At 42.4% G+C, this 17,204-nt stretch overlaps 2 protein-coding genes across 3 annotated transcripts in view; both read right to left on the bottom strand.

The window, feature by feature from the left end:
- Window positions 1-1,160: 1,160 nt before the first annotated feature.
- LOC135547598 (uncharacterized) lies at window positions 1,161-4,124 on the bottom strand. The gene is made up of 2 exons (XM_064976747.1): window positions 3,544-4,124; window positions 1,161-3,218 (listed from the first exon to the last, which is right to left on the bottom strand). Exons 1-2 carry the CDS (start codon window positions 3,880-3,882, stop codon window positions 1,746-1,748), a joined length of 1,812 nt encoding a protein of 603 aa, XP_064832819.1. The 5' UTR covers window positions 3,883-4,124; the 3' UTR covers window positions 1,161-1,745.
- Window positions 4,125-5,278: 1,154 nt separating this feature from the next.
- The window catches only part of LOC135547587 (protein BEAN1-like), a 49,076-nt gene continuing 37,150 nt past the window's right edge, over window positions 5,279-17,204 (bottom strand). For both annotated transcript variants that reach the window (XM_064976726.1, XM_064976734.1), the window contains one exon: window positions 5,279-8,581. In XM_064976726.1, coding sequence (XP_064832798.1) covers window positions 8,182-8,581 — 400 coding nt within the window. In that variant the 3' untranslated portion in view covers window positions 5,279-8,181. The remainder of the gene's footprint in view (window positions 8,582-17,204) is intronic.

Here is a 17,204-nt window from a genome sequence, read left to right as displayed (position 1 = left end):
TGATGGAGGCCACTGTGTTCTTGGGGACCTTTCAATGCTGCATAAATGTTTTGGTACCCCTCGACACAATCCTGTCTCTGCGCTCTACGGACAATTCCTTCGTCCTCATGCCTTGGTTTTTGCTCTGACATGCACTGTCAACTGTGGGACCTTATATAGGCAGGAGTGTGCCTTTCCAAATCTTGTCCAATCAATTGAATTTACCACAGGTGGACTCCAATCAAGTTGTAGAAACATCTCAAGTATGATCAATGGAAACAGGATGCACCTGAGCTCAATTTCGAGTCTCATAGCAGAAGGTCTGAATACTTATGTAAATAAGGTATTTGTTATTTTGTATACATTTGCAAACATTTCTTAACCTGTTTTTTTCACTTTGTCATTATGGGGTATTGTGTGAAGGTTGCTGAGGATTTGTATTTATTTAATTCATTTTAGGATAAGGCTGTAACTTAACAAAATGTGGAAAAAGTCAAAGGGTATGAATACTTTCCGAAGGCACTGTATATATGCTGCACCAATAATGGCAGTAGATATGTTTCTTGTGTGTAAAGCAGGTTATTATAGTCCAAGAGAGAACACCAGAACCAGCTAGTGGAGTTTCTTAACCACTGTTACACACTGTCTTAGAACAACTCTCTGACCGGTACATTTTCAGACCGCAAGTATTCCATACTGTATATTTACTGCTACAAGTCACTTTCCAACATATGTTACATATGCACTTGGTCATTTTTGTTTGTTTCACTGACCATGATGGATTCTCTCTATACGGGAACATGATGCATTGTTGGTTTCGTAATGTTGATCACGTGGTGACAGCCCTACAATAATACCTACATTTTACAACTGCTGGGACATAGCGGTACCATCGCTGTAATACAAAGCATATATTTTAAGGGGCTGCTGACTAACATAGCTATGTGTTTTGTTCTTATTTTATTTACTGCTAATATATAGAGGAGCATGTTGTCAGGCTGGAATTGCACTTAGTTGTAAACAGTTATCGGGTTTAAATATTGTACTTTCTTCGCTGAGTTTGTTTTAATAAATGCCTAAAAGTGATTTTTGTACAATAACATGTAAATTTATGCAATATTGCTGAATAAAGTTAGTGTAACTGTCTTTTGTATGATCCACTTGAACTTCTGAAGACCATGAAAGTTTTTCACATTTTTATGAGTTAAAAAAGGTCATAACATTCTGAATACAATTGGACTAACATTTTCATAAACATTACAAAGCATTCAGTAGTCTCAATGACAATGAGCAAGGAAAGTAAGTGCAGGATTGGCATAGAATACATTTCTGTAAGGCACTGTCACTGTAAGAGGACACAGTGGAAACATTACTTCCACCTCATAAATTAGGTCAAGCATAATTAACATTGTATTAAAAGTCTATCACCTGAGAAAAAGTACAAAGCAAATGTCAGAAAATACAGAAGACGCATTAAATTCAACGAGGTCATTCTTGTCACCTTCATACATTGAATCCACAGGAGGTTGGTTGCACCTTAATTGGAAGATGACGGGCTTGTGGTAATGGCTGGAGCAGAAAGATTGGAATGGTATCAAAACATGGATTGATGCCATTCCATTTACTCAATTCCAGACATTTATGAGCCATTCTCCCCTCAGCAGCCTCCACTGATTGAATCGCCCCAGTCCAAAACAACTTGGCAAGTGATGTTTCAGACCTGTCAATCAATTTCCCTCTGTGTTCTGATCATGACCTTACTTCCTCTAAGGCCCGTCCACCATGACATAGGTTTGAAGCAGCTCGTCCTCTGTGGTTTGAGGGATGGGGCCCTCCATGTCCTGGTGCTGAGGGCCTGTGGAGGGCTGGTGGTCAGCAGCAGTAGGGTCAAACACTGAGGGGTCCAGGTGGCTGGTTGGGACATAGATGGAGTGAGGTGGCTCTTTGATGGTGTCCCTACTAAGAATGTGTTTGTGGGGACCGTCTGCTACTTCACAGGTGCTACAGCCTGGGATGTTACAAACCGGCACCAGAGAGGGATGGCACATTAGGGGCTGGCTCTGGTCCCCTGCAGAATCCTGTTGAGGGGACCCATCATGGTCATTGCAACTGGCATGTGGTGGTGCTGTCTCTTCTACAGGGTATTTCAGGTTCTCCTTCACCTTGTTGTCCTCCATCTTGTGCTCATGGACATGCAGTTGGCCAATCCTCTCAGCCAGCTTGGTCAGCTCATCTGCATCATCGGCCTCCTGACCCTCTTTGGTCACTTCTACCTGTGGAGGAGTTGGTCCATGGAACGTGGCAGTAGTCTTGTAGGCCTTATCTTCTGGAGGCTGGAGTTTTGGGACTGCTTCTGTGAGATGGGGTTTTGGGACTGCTTCTGTGAGATGGGGTTTTGGGACTGCTTCTGTGAGATGGGGTTTTGGGACTGCTTCTGTGAGATGGGGTTTTGGGACTGCTTCTGTGAGATGGGGTTTTGGTGCTGCTGTGGTGTGAATGGAGATGGACTGGGGACCACTTACATCACTGCCAGCTAAATTGGCTGCACTGCCACCTTCCTCAGGTGTGTTCTCTTTAATAAGTCGCCTTCGCGATACAGGAAGTCCACCCAGTGGCTTACTGAATATTGGCTTCTGCCTGATGGCAAGGTCTGGGTAATTCTGCTGAATCTCCAGGATAGATCTGTCATCGTTCAAGAATGCCCTGGGTGGTCTGATTCCTGGAGAATGTGTTGTCTCAATGGACTGAACCTCCAGGTTGAGGGGTATCTGTCCATCATCCTGTTGCCTGCCTGGTGTGCTAGCGCTGACACGGTTCTCCTCAGTTAAGTCTCCCTCATCTGTCTCCACTGGTCCTGGGTCTACCAGGGAACAACCATTTGATAGACCCTTATCCTCGTTCTCCTCTTCTTTCTGCATTTGTAAGGGCTCTGTTTCAGACTCCTTTGCTGTCTCCTCGGCAGCCCTCTGGGTGTGAGGTAGTCGTGCAGCTCTCCTCTGTAGAATTTCCAGACACTCATGCTGTGACCGCTGACCCATGAGCTCCAACAGGTACTCACACTCTGTTCGCGCCAGGAAAAGCTCAAAACCCATTTTCATGGCTGTTTCAGGGTCTGCATTGTTTGTGAGTCGGTACTCTGTGTCAGTTTCCAGATGATATCCTATCGTTTCAAGGATACTTTTCGTGGCACTCTTTGTCAGGACCGGCTGGATGCAGTAGACAAAGGGGCCAGTGAAAGTCTGAGCGGGAGATAAGTGTTAATTATCACATAATTTCACAAGCCTGGCAAATAATATAGCCTCATACAGTTTACTTTCACTTCCTGATATGTGACAGCTGCACCTTTGAATATGTGGCTTGTGATTAGAGATGGCATTTCAATGTAAAATCATAGTCATATATTATCCCTCTAATTACTTCTTACTCTGATAATAATATTTTGTGCATGTGCATTAGGCTAGCCTATGTCTAGACATCTCTGCACCCCATTTTCTTGGGTGCATTGCGCAAGACAAAATAAGCCTAATTGTCGAAATATGAATACCATACTATTTATATTTTTACCTTGACAATCTTGATTTCCTTCTTCCACGGGTAAAGAAACAGATTTACACAGAACATCTCCAACACCTCTGTGGCTTTAATGAGCGCGCTGAAGAATGTTCGACAATCTTTAAAGCCTTGTTTTACGCATTCGGATGCAGTAAAGTAGAAGTCAAAATGAGAAAATCTTTCTCCGGGGTCTGTTTCTAACAGCAAAAATCGTCTAGCTTCCACGGTAACCTGTTTCTCTTGGCATAGTTTCAGGTTACCCTTACTCCAAATCTGATCATAGTAATTTAGGTAGTCGTCGAAAGCCTCTTTACGTGCTATATGCGTTTGGTCACCGTCACCACCCTGCATATTTGTTGTTGAAAAATACTGTTTAGTTAGGCTACACGCTTCTTATCTGATGTAGAAATAACATAGGAACAAGGAAGTATGACGAGTGAAAGAGGCAGCACACTATTGATCTGAAAGGCTAGTCAAATAGGTAAAAAAATGACAATATGCGGAAGCATGACTGTTTCGCTACAATTATGGTAACATTAGATTTGCCCATGTATCAATTAAGTTTCTTCTCCAGTATCGGTTTTGTGCTGCATAGTACGACTGACATCTAGAGGATAAAATATAACATCCGTTATTGACTGAAGACGTGCGTCTTCCAACAGATGGTGCTACAGGAAAGAAAAATATATAATATTCTAGTCATGCCACAAACCTGAGATGATGCTGAAAAGGCTGTATCAGTTCTTCTCTGTAATGCTAATTAATCAACTTCCAGTGTATCTCTCTCCATCGGGTTGTTTTTCTGTGTTTCTACAGGTGATAGATGTTACATGTCCTACCAAAAACAATGAGATAAAGAATGATGATAAACCCTTGAAATATGAATGCATAGTGGCATCTCCTCCCTACCTTGGAGCTTGATTTAGAGAATATTTCAGTTGAATAGTGATAATGTCAAAACTATTTTGCAATGGCATGGTGATTGTTCAGGCATTTGGATGATTGGGTACCTTGGAGGCATCGTTGTAAGACACATCAATGAGGTTCTATCACAGATGATGTCTGCCTGACCAATAGTAACCTCCCTCACCTCTAACTCACTACAGAGACCAGAGCTGCTCCAGAGAGCTCTCTTCTGCTTCGTCAGTCTCGCCAGGAAGGAAAACACAGTTTAAATGATTCCCCTCCTAAGTCAATAAGATCCGGGTGAGTGCAGTATTCACAAAGCCCCATAATGGACGCTGTGGACTTATTATCTCGAGTGCAGTGGCACTAGATGAAATTAGCTTTCTGCTGGCACGCCCTAATAAGAGCCTTGCACTGGGCAACGAGGGTAATTAGGAGCAGAGCAATTGCACAGACCATCTGCTCAGTCGGATTTACATTAGCTAGCTAGCCCACCACCCAAACACAACAGTCAGAGCAGATCAGAGGGGAACGAATGGCTGTCAACAGACAGGATGTCACAACATATTCCCATGCGTTATACATAGCAGGATTCGATTTGGAAAAACGTTTAGGGAAACATTTTGCCAATGTAGATAATTGCGCTACACTGTTTCTGCACTTTTGGATGCCATACAAACACTCATCCCCAGATCCCTACTCTATCATCCCTATGATTATTAATAGTAATGCTCCTCCTCCTATTTATATTACAGCTACTCCTCGGTGTAACCTACACGTAAATCAGGAAGGCGATTTCAATGCCCAGAGTCGCAAAACCAGTACGAACAGTCACACCGACTCATCATAGAGGTCAAATTTATTTACTTTCCCCAATATAAGAAATTAATAAAAGCTCTAATACAAAACATGGATTTACGTTGATGACTGTGATTATAGGAAACAAGAATCTTTGTCACACAGGACAGTTGTGCACAACAGTGGGACTTATAGGGAAACTATACATTGGAAGTGTACATGTACAGTATTACACATTATTTCACATTTATGTTGAACATGTACTTATTGTGCTACCAAAAGGAAGTAAACAACAAAGACAAAAGAGCATGTAAGACCAGAGTGAACCGCATTGCAGTTTTACCTCAACAGGTATTGGACTAGGTCTTCCAACACAGTTACAGAGCATTTCTACTGACTTGTAAAGGCAGGTAAAGTTGCATTTCTAGATACCTCTGTGTGTGTCACAATGCACACAATCTAATACATTGTACTATTCACTGCATTGCACTTTTAGATTTCAGTTGGTGAAACACAAGCCCATCATTATTATTGTATAGCATCTCTAGATTTGCAGTAGCTACATAATAATAAGCACAAATGCTCATTGTCAAGTTATTAACACATCATTTTTAGCCCAAACATTGCTTTATTTATAGGGCTTGACATGACAATTCTGACCACAAATAGACTATGTATATACACGTGCCGAGAACAGCATTTGGTTTTAAAAGCCATTTAACAAACTCTCTCAAAGTCAAATCCACTCGATGATGATTGGCACAAGTATGTAACGCCAGAAAAATAACCTGTTGATCTTTAATCTTTAGACATTTTTGTCTAGTGCGAAGCATCTGTGTTGTAGTACATCTACATTCTGGTGAATCTCACAACAACTATTTAATAGTAGTCTTTCCACAGTTATACACATTATTGTTAAAGCTATTCTAAATAAATACTCATCTCTTTATAACTTTTATCCACAATGCCGACAATGCAATCATGCGACTAAATCATATATAAAATATTCTTTAAGGGTTCATCAGTGAGGATATCACTTCACAATAAGGGATTTGGTAAGATAAACGAGGGAGACTATGAGAAAGAGTTGGCTGGAACAGAGATACCAAGTTCTGGGGCCAAATGCAAAGGTGACAGGGGGTCACTGACTCCACAAATACGGTTGTATTCACAAAACATGGACATTATGTCACATTTTCCGCTGTGTGCTTTTTCTGGGGTTTCAATGATGGACATAGACTTATTTGAATAACAACAAAGTAACACAAGCCTTGAGAAATAGCAAGCTATTTGGAAAAGGAAAGCTCTTGATGTGTTAATCAGTTGCAAGTTATTGTGGCTACAATGTTAAGCAGTCTAACAGTCTTAGACGTAGTGCTTGGCAGGCACAGACATTTCTATACCATTTATACATGGATGACAGACATGCAAAAACATTTCAACTGAAGAGAGTTTATCTGTACAATGAATACTCACAACCAAAAACAACATATTGAATAATAATTTGGAAGCATTAAAAATATTCCAGCATATTGAAAAATACAATGTGTTTAGGCTGGATAATATTTTGAAAAACAAATGGATTATTTATTATAATATCAAAGATGTCAGTACTAAAGTATAGTTAATCCCTCATCACAGTAAACTGTGCACAAATCTAATTTTTCCTTCCCACCAATTGTCAAATACCATTGTATCTCTGCCACAAGCTATATTGTACTTTGATGTTAGCTGGCGAATGGGTCACGTTCATAGTAATTTCACTTGTGAACTCCCAAAAAAGCTCTTCACAAAAAGAGGAGTAGTGAGAGAGAGAAGAGGAATGTGTGGCAGTGCACGTTCGGAGACTGAAACAGAGCAGTTGGGATCTAAATGGACCTCAGCCCCCAGAGGGGAAACCTAATTATGGAGAATAGACAGTATTTCCAGCTCATATGAATGTGTTTATATCTAGAAACCATATAAAACCGTATAGCACAAAAATAATTTATTTAAAAAATACCAACACTCTTAGAAAAAAGGGTTCCAAAAGGTTTCTTTGGTTGTCCCCATAGACAAATCCTTCTTGGTTCTAGGTAGAACCCTTTTGGGTTCCAGGTAGAACCCTCTGTGGAAAGGGTCCGACATGGAACCAAAAGTGTTCTACCTGGAACCAAAAAGGGTTCTTCAAATGGTTCTCCTATGGAGACAGCCAAAAGAAACGTTTAGGTTCTAGATAGCACATTTTTTTCTAAGAGTGTATAACACTGGGGTATATTTATCAGTTAAAATGACTGGACATTTTACAGACTGTGGGAGTCCTACAGTCAGCTAAATATAAATCAAATATTATTTTCATATAGAAAATATGAATAAAACCATATGGATATGTGATGGAATGTGAAATTAGTCTATTGTGTTTTTTATCAAGAGCAATTCCATTACAACATAACAAAATCCAACAGTACATACAAAATATCTATGTGAAACCACTTCAGGTTACCTCTAGTGTTTTTTGTGCTAAAAACAGACTTTGATAATGCTTCCTAAATGCTTGAATGCCTCCTAACCTGAGACCAATTTACAGTATGAAGTGAATTCCCTCTGGACAGAAAGACAATACTCCCCCAGCCCCAGTTTACCAGTAGTAGCCCTGTGATTTCATGGCAGTGCCCCAGTAGTAAAGGGAGATAGAGTGAGGAGTGGTGCGGGTAACATCTTAGAGTTTGGGGACACAGCTTATCCAAGAGGTAGGGGAAGGAGAGGAAGGCGCAGACTGAGTTTAGGTTCAACCCAAACTTTCAGCTTCGGTCCAGAAAGTAATTCTCTTTTGATACCGCCTGTCATGCACAAAGGGACACTGGAAGAAGCAGAAGAGAGTTAGGCTGGGAGGTGTGTGTGTGTGTGTGTGTATGTGTGTGTGGCTGTCTGCACAAAGAGCATTGGAGAGGACTAGCCCAGTCAGCTCTACAGGATCCTGTGTGCGACAGCCCGGGCTCTCTGGGGACTATGGCTGTCTTCTGATGGGTGTTTGAGCAGGTCCATGGGCATCAGAGGAATGGGCTGGTTCTGCCTGCTCACCACCACCTCGTACGGGGGCGCTTCCTCCAGGGGGAATGCTGACAGGGAGATGGAGGATATTGGCTGCTGCCTGAGCTCGTGCAGTCCGATTGGGTAGTGGGAGGCGGCGGCGCTGCTGGCGGACACCCAAGAGGCTCCAGCTCCAGCAGACGGCTCCTCCATCTCCAGGCTGGTGTAGGTGGCCTGCTGGTGGCCCCGCTGACAGGGGTCTGTGAGGGAATACGGAGGGGGGTCGTCTGTGGGGACGTATATCTGTGTTGCACCTGGTCCGACACATTCATCATAGCTGGAATAAAGAAGAGTATATCAGGTAAATAGGTATAACATTTTAAAAGAGGATATCTCCAGCCTTCAAACAATGTTAGGCCAAGTGTTCATTTAGCCTATGCTGATGGACCTGGATTCTATGTTTGTAGTTAGCAACATGAACACAAATGAAATGTTTAGCATAAGAAGACTAAACATAATATAAATCTGAATGGTGAAACAGGCCTGTTAGAGTAGACTCTTGTCATCTACTGTGAGCTCTTTTCCTGTGTGGCGGCTGCTCGTCTTGGTTTGGTGCTTTCCATGGCAGAGCCTGCCAATGGACAATTGTTTCAGCTCTCACATAACCCACAATCCCACAGTGCACTGGAAGTCTGTCTAGCACATACAACCACTCTACTAGAGCTGCTGGGCTTTATAGAGACCTGGCCCTGTGATACCAGGACAGCAACCTCTCCCTCAATGTGATCAAGACAAATGTGATGATTGTGGACTACAGGAAAATTCTCATTGACGGGGCTGCAGAGGAGCAGGTTGAGAGCTTCAAATTCCTTGGTGTCTACATCACCAACAAACTATCATGGTCCAAACACTAAGACAGTCGTGAAGAGGCGACGACCAAGCCTTTCCCCCCTCAGTAGACTGAAAAAATTTGGCATGGGTCCTCAGATCCTCAAAAGATTCTACAGCTGCACCATCGAGAGCATACTGACTGGTTGCATCACTGCCTGGTATGGCAACTGCTCAGTCTCCGACTGCAAGCCACTACAGAGGGTAGTGCATACGGCCCAGTACATCACTGGGGCCAAGCTTCCTGCCATCCAGTACCTCTATGGCAGGCAGTGTCAAAGGAAGGCCCTGAAAATTGTCAAAGACTCCAGACACCCTAGTGATGGACTGTTCTCTCTGCTACGGCACGGCAAGCGGTACAGGAGCGCCAAGTCTAGGTCCAAATGGTTTCTTAGCTGCTTCTACCCCTAAGCCATAAGACTCCGAACAGCTAATCAAAGGGCTACCCAGACCCCTCTTTTACGCTGCTTCTACTCTCTGTTTATTATCTATGCATAGTCACTTTAACTCTACCTACGTGTACATATTACCTCAATTACCTCGACCCCACAGGTGCTCCCGCACATTGACTGTGTACCGGTGCCCCCTGTATATGGCCTCGCTATTGTTATTTTACTGCTGCTGTTTAATTCTCTGTTACTTTTATTTTATATTTTTATTCATCTATTTTTTACTCAACACTTTTTTTCCCGTAACTTCTTAAAGCATTGTTGGTTAAGGGCTTGTAAGTAAGCATTTCACAGTAAGGTCTACAACGGTTGTATTTGGCGCATGTGACAAATAACATTTGATTTGATAAGCGGAGAGAGAAAGAGAGAAAGAGGCGAACATGTTGTCAGTCAGGCCGACTGGCTTGGATAACATTATGTGAGATACCTTTGCCACGGCCTATCATCATATGTGTAAACCAACCGCTAAATCGCTCTCTACCAACCCAACACTGACCCCAGGGGATATCTGGGAATAGAGAAAATACAGCGGGATAATTCAATCTGTGGAATTGTGAACAGTATCACCCTCGCAGAGTGCGGGTGTGGGGAAGCAAGGCAAATGGCACTGTGGCTGTGGATTACTTAAGCCTGTCACCTCCGGGTTGGGCCGGGTGATACACAGAGATTTAATGATGAGAGGAGGTATTGGGAGCCGGAGTAAATGAGATCTTTATTAATGATAGACGGGATGAGAGTTCTACTTCCTCTACACAGGGCTTCCAGTAAAAAGTTTAGCTAAGCTGAACAGTAGGAACATTCACAATTGACCTCAAATCAGTCCAGCTATAAAGTGTATTAGTGTACAAAACATTAGGAATAACAGCTCTTTCCAACACAGACATAGACTGACCATAGACTGACCAGGTGACCTGCGGGCTCTCCTTCACTGTAGCCAACGTGAGTAAAACATTCATACAGTCAGGTATCTGCTCCTCATAGAGACATACAGTCAGGTATCTGCTCCTCATAGAAACCCATACAGAGTCAGGTAGCGGGTCCTCTCCTCTGCTGGTGCTCTGTGCTCAGTGGGACAGTAAAAGGTGTTGTCCAGGAACCTCAGTAATGACTGCTTGATTTCAAATGAGTCGCGGAGCTGACTAACTCCCTGGCCACTGCTCCCTCCACCCTCCATCACTGTGCTGCAGAGTGCTGCCTGTCTGCCTGCGTGCAGAGCTATTTTAGACTCTGGCTGCGCTCCGGCTCACTCAGACAGACTTAATGTCCCCAGAACACAGCAGGACAGAAACATTTGACATGATCCGGGGTTACAGACAAAAACAGGACTTGCCATTAGCCGGTGCTGTAGTACAAAAATGGTTCATAAGGCCATTTTCTATGCAAGACTACAGTGGGCCATTAATTTGCCATATAGCAGTACAAATCCAGAGTGAAACCTGACGGACAACATTGACTTTATTCGAAAACTTTTCACCTTTTTTTCCTATTCTACTTGGATAGAGACATTGAAAGAGACTGGTTAACGATTTTGAGTAAAAAGGTGAGAGTGATCTTAAGATACTTTGTAAAAAAAAGGTGAGAGCTTTTGAGATACTTTGTGACTGTGTAACCAAAGCAACAACAAAACATCCTCCTCCTGGTTCTGCATGTGTAACATGCTCTGTTATGTAATGACTGCATAACACAACAACGTTAAAGCAGTGGGCACAGAAACGCCAACTTACTATTGAGAGGCGAAGACACAAATGGCAATCTGTGGTGATGCATACAGTATCTCTCAATTACTTTATTATCTCAAATACTTTCTTCTAAGAGTTGAAGAGGAGGATGATGCCCTACTTCTTATTAGTAAATATTACATTATCTTATTAGTTCAAATTCTCTCTGGTAACTTTCTGTTATTGAGTAGATTGTATTCCATACTCTTATGCATCATTGGGTGCAGACAGCTGGGCAGTATCAGAACAAACTGACCAGGGGTCATCTGGCTACTTGGAGTAGCCTGATGTTGTGGGTAGAGAAGGATTTGTTTTTGCTAGTAATCACTGTCGAGCACTGGGGCCCTTCAAAAGCACTAAATCAGGAGTTCCCCAACATTTTGGGGCCGCGACACCACCATGTAAAAAAAGTGATGGAATCAACAGCCAATGTTTACCTTTTTAATTAGGACTATGACAGTCTATTACAAATCAGTCTGACACTATTTATGACAGTATTTCAATCTGAAGGAAGTATGGTTTGAAGTGACATCAAAAACGTATTGAGAAGTTCAGAAGATCATCAGGCAATAATGTTGTTTGATCTTCTGTGTAGAAAATAACAATCATTGATAATGTTTTTCCCATCCCTGTCTGATTTAGTGCCTGGTCTTGTCCACTCGGTCCTATTGAGACCAGCGTAGCTTGTTGGCATGGTAGAGGTGATGGGGTGGGGTCATAATATTTTGTAGTTTAAACCGTTCTAAAGATAGAACGACATTTGTAGGAAGAAAACAGAAACCGCTCCCATATAACGGCTACCCCCCCCCAGTTAATCTCGCAACCCCATTTTCAAATCAGGTGACCCCACATGAGGCTGCGACCCCTAGTTTGGGAAACGCTGCACTAAATACTGTACATAATACTCACATACCTCTTAACTTTTCTAACCCATATTGTTAGTCAGCTCTCGTCAGAAGGATTGTAAAGTTATCAGCTGTTGCCCTGGATACTTTCAGCTGGGTTTTTTCCTACTCGTTTTATGAATAAATTATGATCATGCTGATCCAGGAAAGAGGGTGAGAGTCTCAGCTTGCAGAAGTGTGTGTATGTGTGTGTTTGTTTACGTGTGTCTGATATTCATCACACAGCTCAGCAATGTTATTAATCCCTTCAGGGTGCAATAAACTACCAGCACCACAAAAACATTGAAAATAGGGCTTTTTCGCTCTAAATAAACACGCTGATACAGACGTTTGTCGAGAGTCACTCCAGAATTTCTTTGCCAGGTATGGTAGTGCTGTGGACACCAGAGGGCCTAGCTGTTTTCATGCCAGGGTTTCATGAGTGTTACACCAAGCTGAGAATCCCCTCTCTGACTCGGGTGAGAATACTTTGCACGTTGCAGTCACCCCCCTTATGGGAACCATGAGTCCCCTAGGATGCTAGCACAAGGTGTTGCATCCTAAAAAATAATTAATGATTAGCTAGCAAAATCAGATATAACACTGCTACAGCCTAGCCCTGTTTAGATAGTCCAATCAATCCTGCCTGCAGTCTACTGCTGTTTTCAATCATCTACATGCTGTATGGGGTGGTAGGTAGTCTAGCGGTTATGAGCATTGGCCCAGTAATCGAAAGGTTACTGGTTTGAATCCCTGAGCTGACTAGGTGAAAATCTGTTGATGTGTCTTTCAGCAAGGTACCTAATCCTAATTGCTCCTTTAAGTCGCTCTGCTAAATTAGGTAAAGGTATGTTTGCATACACATTAATTTCCCTGAGCACAGTTGTATAATTGAGCATAATTTGTCATAGGATGAAACTACAGTATGGAGAACCATGGGACTTCTCCAGAAACACCTGTGGCGCATATGACACAGAATGTGTTACATTCCAACGCCGAGAGAGGCGTTCACAACTATGATACATGAATGCAGGTGCGTTAGGCTGTCACAAAGTTGGACTTAAAGGGCTATATACATCTTTATAGGTATACAATGTACTCCAAAGCCCAAGGAGAGGTGTGGGTCACTAGAGGAGGACCTCTGGCTTCCGGCCTATAGCTCTAGAGAGATGACCGCACTGACTGGAGCATATGGCCCAGGCTGTCCACTGCGCTGCAGGGCTGGCACAGGGAGCTCACTCTTTCAGCTCCCTGGCTCTGTCAGAGGCCCATGCCTGTAGAGCTACGTAGAAGAGCAACAGTGTGTGGTTATGAATGTGCTGTGCATACCTTATTGTGCATATACCTGTAGATGTTAGTGTGAGTTTTTGCATGTGTGTGAACGCATGCGTGTGTGTTTAAATTAGAATACACTCAGTGTACAAAACATTAAGAACACCTGCTCTTTCCATGACATAGACTGACCAGGTGAAAGCTATGATCCCTTATTGATGTCACTTGTTAAATCCACTTCAATCAGTGTAGATGAAGGGGAGGAGACAGGTTAAAGAAGGATTTTTAAGCCTTGAGACAATTGAGACATGGATTGTGTATGTGTGCCATTCAGAGGGTGAATGGGCCAGACAAAATATTTAAGAACCTTTCAACGGGGTATGGTAGTAGGTGCACCGGTTTGTGCCAAGAACTTCAACGCTGCTGTTTTCACTCTCAACAGTTTCCCATGTGAATCAAGAATGGTCCACCATCCAAAGGACATCCAGCCAACTTGACACAACTGTGGGAAGCATTCGAGTCAACATCCGCCAGCATCCCTATGGAATGCTTTCAACACCTCGTAGAGTCTATGCTCTGACGAATTGAAGCTGTGTTCTTAATGTTTTATACACTCAGTGTATACAGTACCAGTCCAAAGTTTGGACACACCTACTCATTCAAGGGGTTTTCTTTATTTCTACTATTTTCTACATTGTAGAATAATAGTGAAGACATCAAAACTATGAATTAACACATGGAATCATGTAGTAACCAAAAAAGTGATTTATATTTGAGATTCTTCAAAGTAGCCACCCTTTGCCTTGATGACAGCTTTGCACACTCTTGGCATTCTCTCAACCAGCTTCACCTGGAATGCTTTTCCAACAGTCTTGAAGGGGTTCCCACATATGCTGAGCACTTGTTGGCTGCTTTTCCTTCACTCTGCCGTCCAACTCATCCCAAACCATCTCAATTGGGTTGAGGTCAGGTGATTGTGGAGCCCAGGTCATCTGATGCAGCACTCCATCACTCTCCTTCGCGGTCAAATAGCCCTTACACAGCTTGGAGTTTTTTTTTTGGTTATTGTCCTGTTGAAAAAGCCATGCTGGTTAAGCATGCCTTGAATACTAAATAAATCACTAACAGTGTCACCAGCAAAGCACCCAGAAACATCACACCTCCTCCTCCATGCTTCACAGTGGGAACCACACATGTGGAGATCATCCGCTCACCTACTCTGTGTCTCACAAAGACTGCGGTTGGACCCTAAAATCTCATATTTGGACACATCAGACCAAAGGACAGATTTCCACCGGTCTTATGTCCATTGTTCGTATTTCTTGGCCCAAGCAAGTCTCTTCTTATTATTGGGGTCCTTTAGCAGTGGTTTCTTTGCAGCAATTTGACCATGAAGGACTGAGTTCTTTAAATTTTCCGTATTGACTGACCTTCATGTCTTACAGTAATGATGGATTGTATTTCTCTTTGCTTATTTTAGCTGTTCTTGCCATAATATGGACTTGGTCTTTTACCAAATAGGACTATCTTCTGTATACCAACCCAACACAACTGATTGGCTCAAATATATTAAGATGGAAAGGCATTCCACAAATGAACCTTTAACAAGGCTCACCTGTTAATTGAAATGCATTCCAGGTGACTACCTCAGGAAGCTTGTTGAGAGAATGCCAAGAGTGTGCAAAGCTGTCATCAAGGCAAAGGGTGGCTACTTTGAAGAATCTCAAATATAAAATATATTTTGATTTGTTTCACACTTTTTTGGTTACTACTTGATTCCATGTGTTATTTCATTGTTTTTTATTTTTTTTCTACAATATAGAAAATAGTAAAAATAAAGAAAAACCCTGGAATGAGTAGGTGTGTCCAAACCTTTGACTGTTACTGTATGTAAATAATATAACAGTGTGGTGTGCGTCTGTATTTGTGCTGGGATGTGCCCAGTTCTCTCTCTGCGGAAGCAAGTTCCTTCACAGGCTCCACAGGTGAGCTGCTGATCTAGGTGGTGTAAGCTCTGTAGTTTCCCTCAGCCATCTGTGGCAATGGCAGCACTGCCCAGCATCACATGCCTGTCCCTTCATCCATCCACTCCACCTCGCTGCCTCCTCTCCCTGACTATGCACACAATGTACACTACAAAATACACTCTCTCTTTTATCCTCTCCAATGCACTGGTCCTCAGCCAACATATTTAGATATTTCTATTTTGCACTGGATATTCTTCATGATCTAAATCTACCTCAATCTTTGCCACATCTTAGCCTAAATTCAGGCATAAGAAAACATTCCTGTGGTGTGGTTGATGTTTTCCACGTTAATTGGAACAGCAATGAAGAATACGTAGCTTGAGAAGACGTAGTTTGGGAGTGATAAAAGCACATTAGGCCTCAGACAGGAATCATGCCTCTGTTAATATGAGGAGTGATTTCCCTCCCTCCCTCCACAGCATAGCAGAGATGGATGGAGGCTATGAGAGGCAGAGACATTGACAGAGTGGCTTGTTCAGCATCAACAATCAAGTCCACCACCACCACTAAACCCACCTGACAGTGGAGCCTAACATCCAAACCAATAATAACACAAGCTCTCTAAAGGCTTGAAAGCACTACTTGACAATTTGCCAATAAGAAACTAGTAATCCTGTCTGGTCTTATCATCAAATACGTTGTGTTAGCATAGGACTTCCTTAGATGTAGCTGTGACACTGCAAAGTTCAACACCGTTTTTGACAATCTGTTGATCATTAGCATATCTGTCTCATTAAAGGACAAGCTATCATCAACAAGGTGTTGGCATATAGCGCAGAACAAAGACTTGTGTTTTTCATGTGAAGAGACACGATTCGCTAAACCTCCTTTTCCACTTCCTCTCACTCCGTGCCCACTCAATCTCTCTCTTGTAAGCCTTGTTTATACCTGGCGCCAACATGCATCCTGTGTCTTGTCCACATTCTGACTGTGCCCACATTTTCAGATATACATCTACACAGATATACATCTACACATCTACACATTTAAATGTCTCTTATCCATCCACTGTGTCCAAATTCTGACCAGATTTCTTGGTCCCTCCCTGTATGCAAATTATTTGACAGATGTTATTAAAAAAATATATATATATATGTATTTATTGATTTTAAGACACATTGATATCATCAGTCAATGTTGCCACCTGACTGATGATTTTAGAAGGCAGGATAATGGTGATTTAAATGATTTCACTGTCCAGATCCGTCTACACTAAGATATCAAGACACAATGCGTGCCTGACTATCTCCGGAGTTGGTCAGGAAGACCTGATCACAATCCGTCTTTTAATCTTCTACACCTGTCTAAAAATGTGGGCACAATCAGAATGTGGACAAGATCAGGACAAAAGACGAATGTTAGAACCAGTTATAAATGGGGCTTTAGCCTAAGTTTACATACTGTATGTAACCTACAGGTTTATCTGATGGAAAAGGCCAGTGAATAAATGAGGCAGGACATTACTATCTATACAGAAATTGAGCAGATTGATATAACGCCAAACTGACTTACACACTATTCAGTGACATTAATAGCCCTGTCTATGGCATGTTATATTCCATATTTTTCATAATTTGTTGTTGAACAGGAAAGGGCCTGATGTTTCAGATGGCTCCTCTGGAGGGAGAGGTAATTTCACCCTCTTTAGAGGCCCCTCACAGGGCCGTACACAGGGGCCGCCACACTAATAGAACTGTCATATAAATGCAAATAACATTGTGA

This window comes from Oncorhynchus masou, chromosome 1, assembly GCF_036934945.1.
Source record: "Oncorhynchus masou masou isolate Uvic2021 chromosome 1, UVic_Omas_1.1, whole genome shotgun sequence".
NCBI classification, from domain to species: domain Eukaryota; kingdom Metazoa; phylum Chordata; class Actinopteri; order Salmoniformes; family Salmonidae; genus Oncorhynchus; species Oncorhynchus masou.
This window is presented reverse-complemented; position numbering and strand designations above follow the sequence as displayed.

Excerpts from the sequence above, each read along its gene's own strand:
- LOC135547598 (XM_064976747.1), bottom strand. The coding sequence starts at position 3,882 with ATGCAGGGTGGTGACGGTGACCAAACGCATATAGCACGTAAAGAGGCT. Across the intron at positions 3,219-3,543 it reads AGGAAATCAAGATTGTCAAG|ACTTTCACTGGCCCCTTTGT; the intron begins GTAAAAATATAA and ends TCTCCCGCTCAG.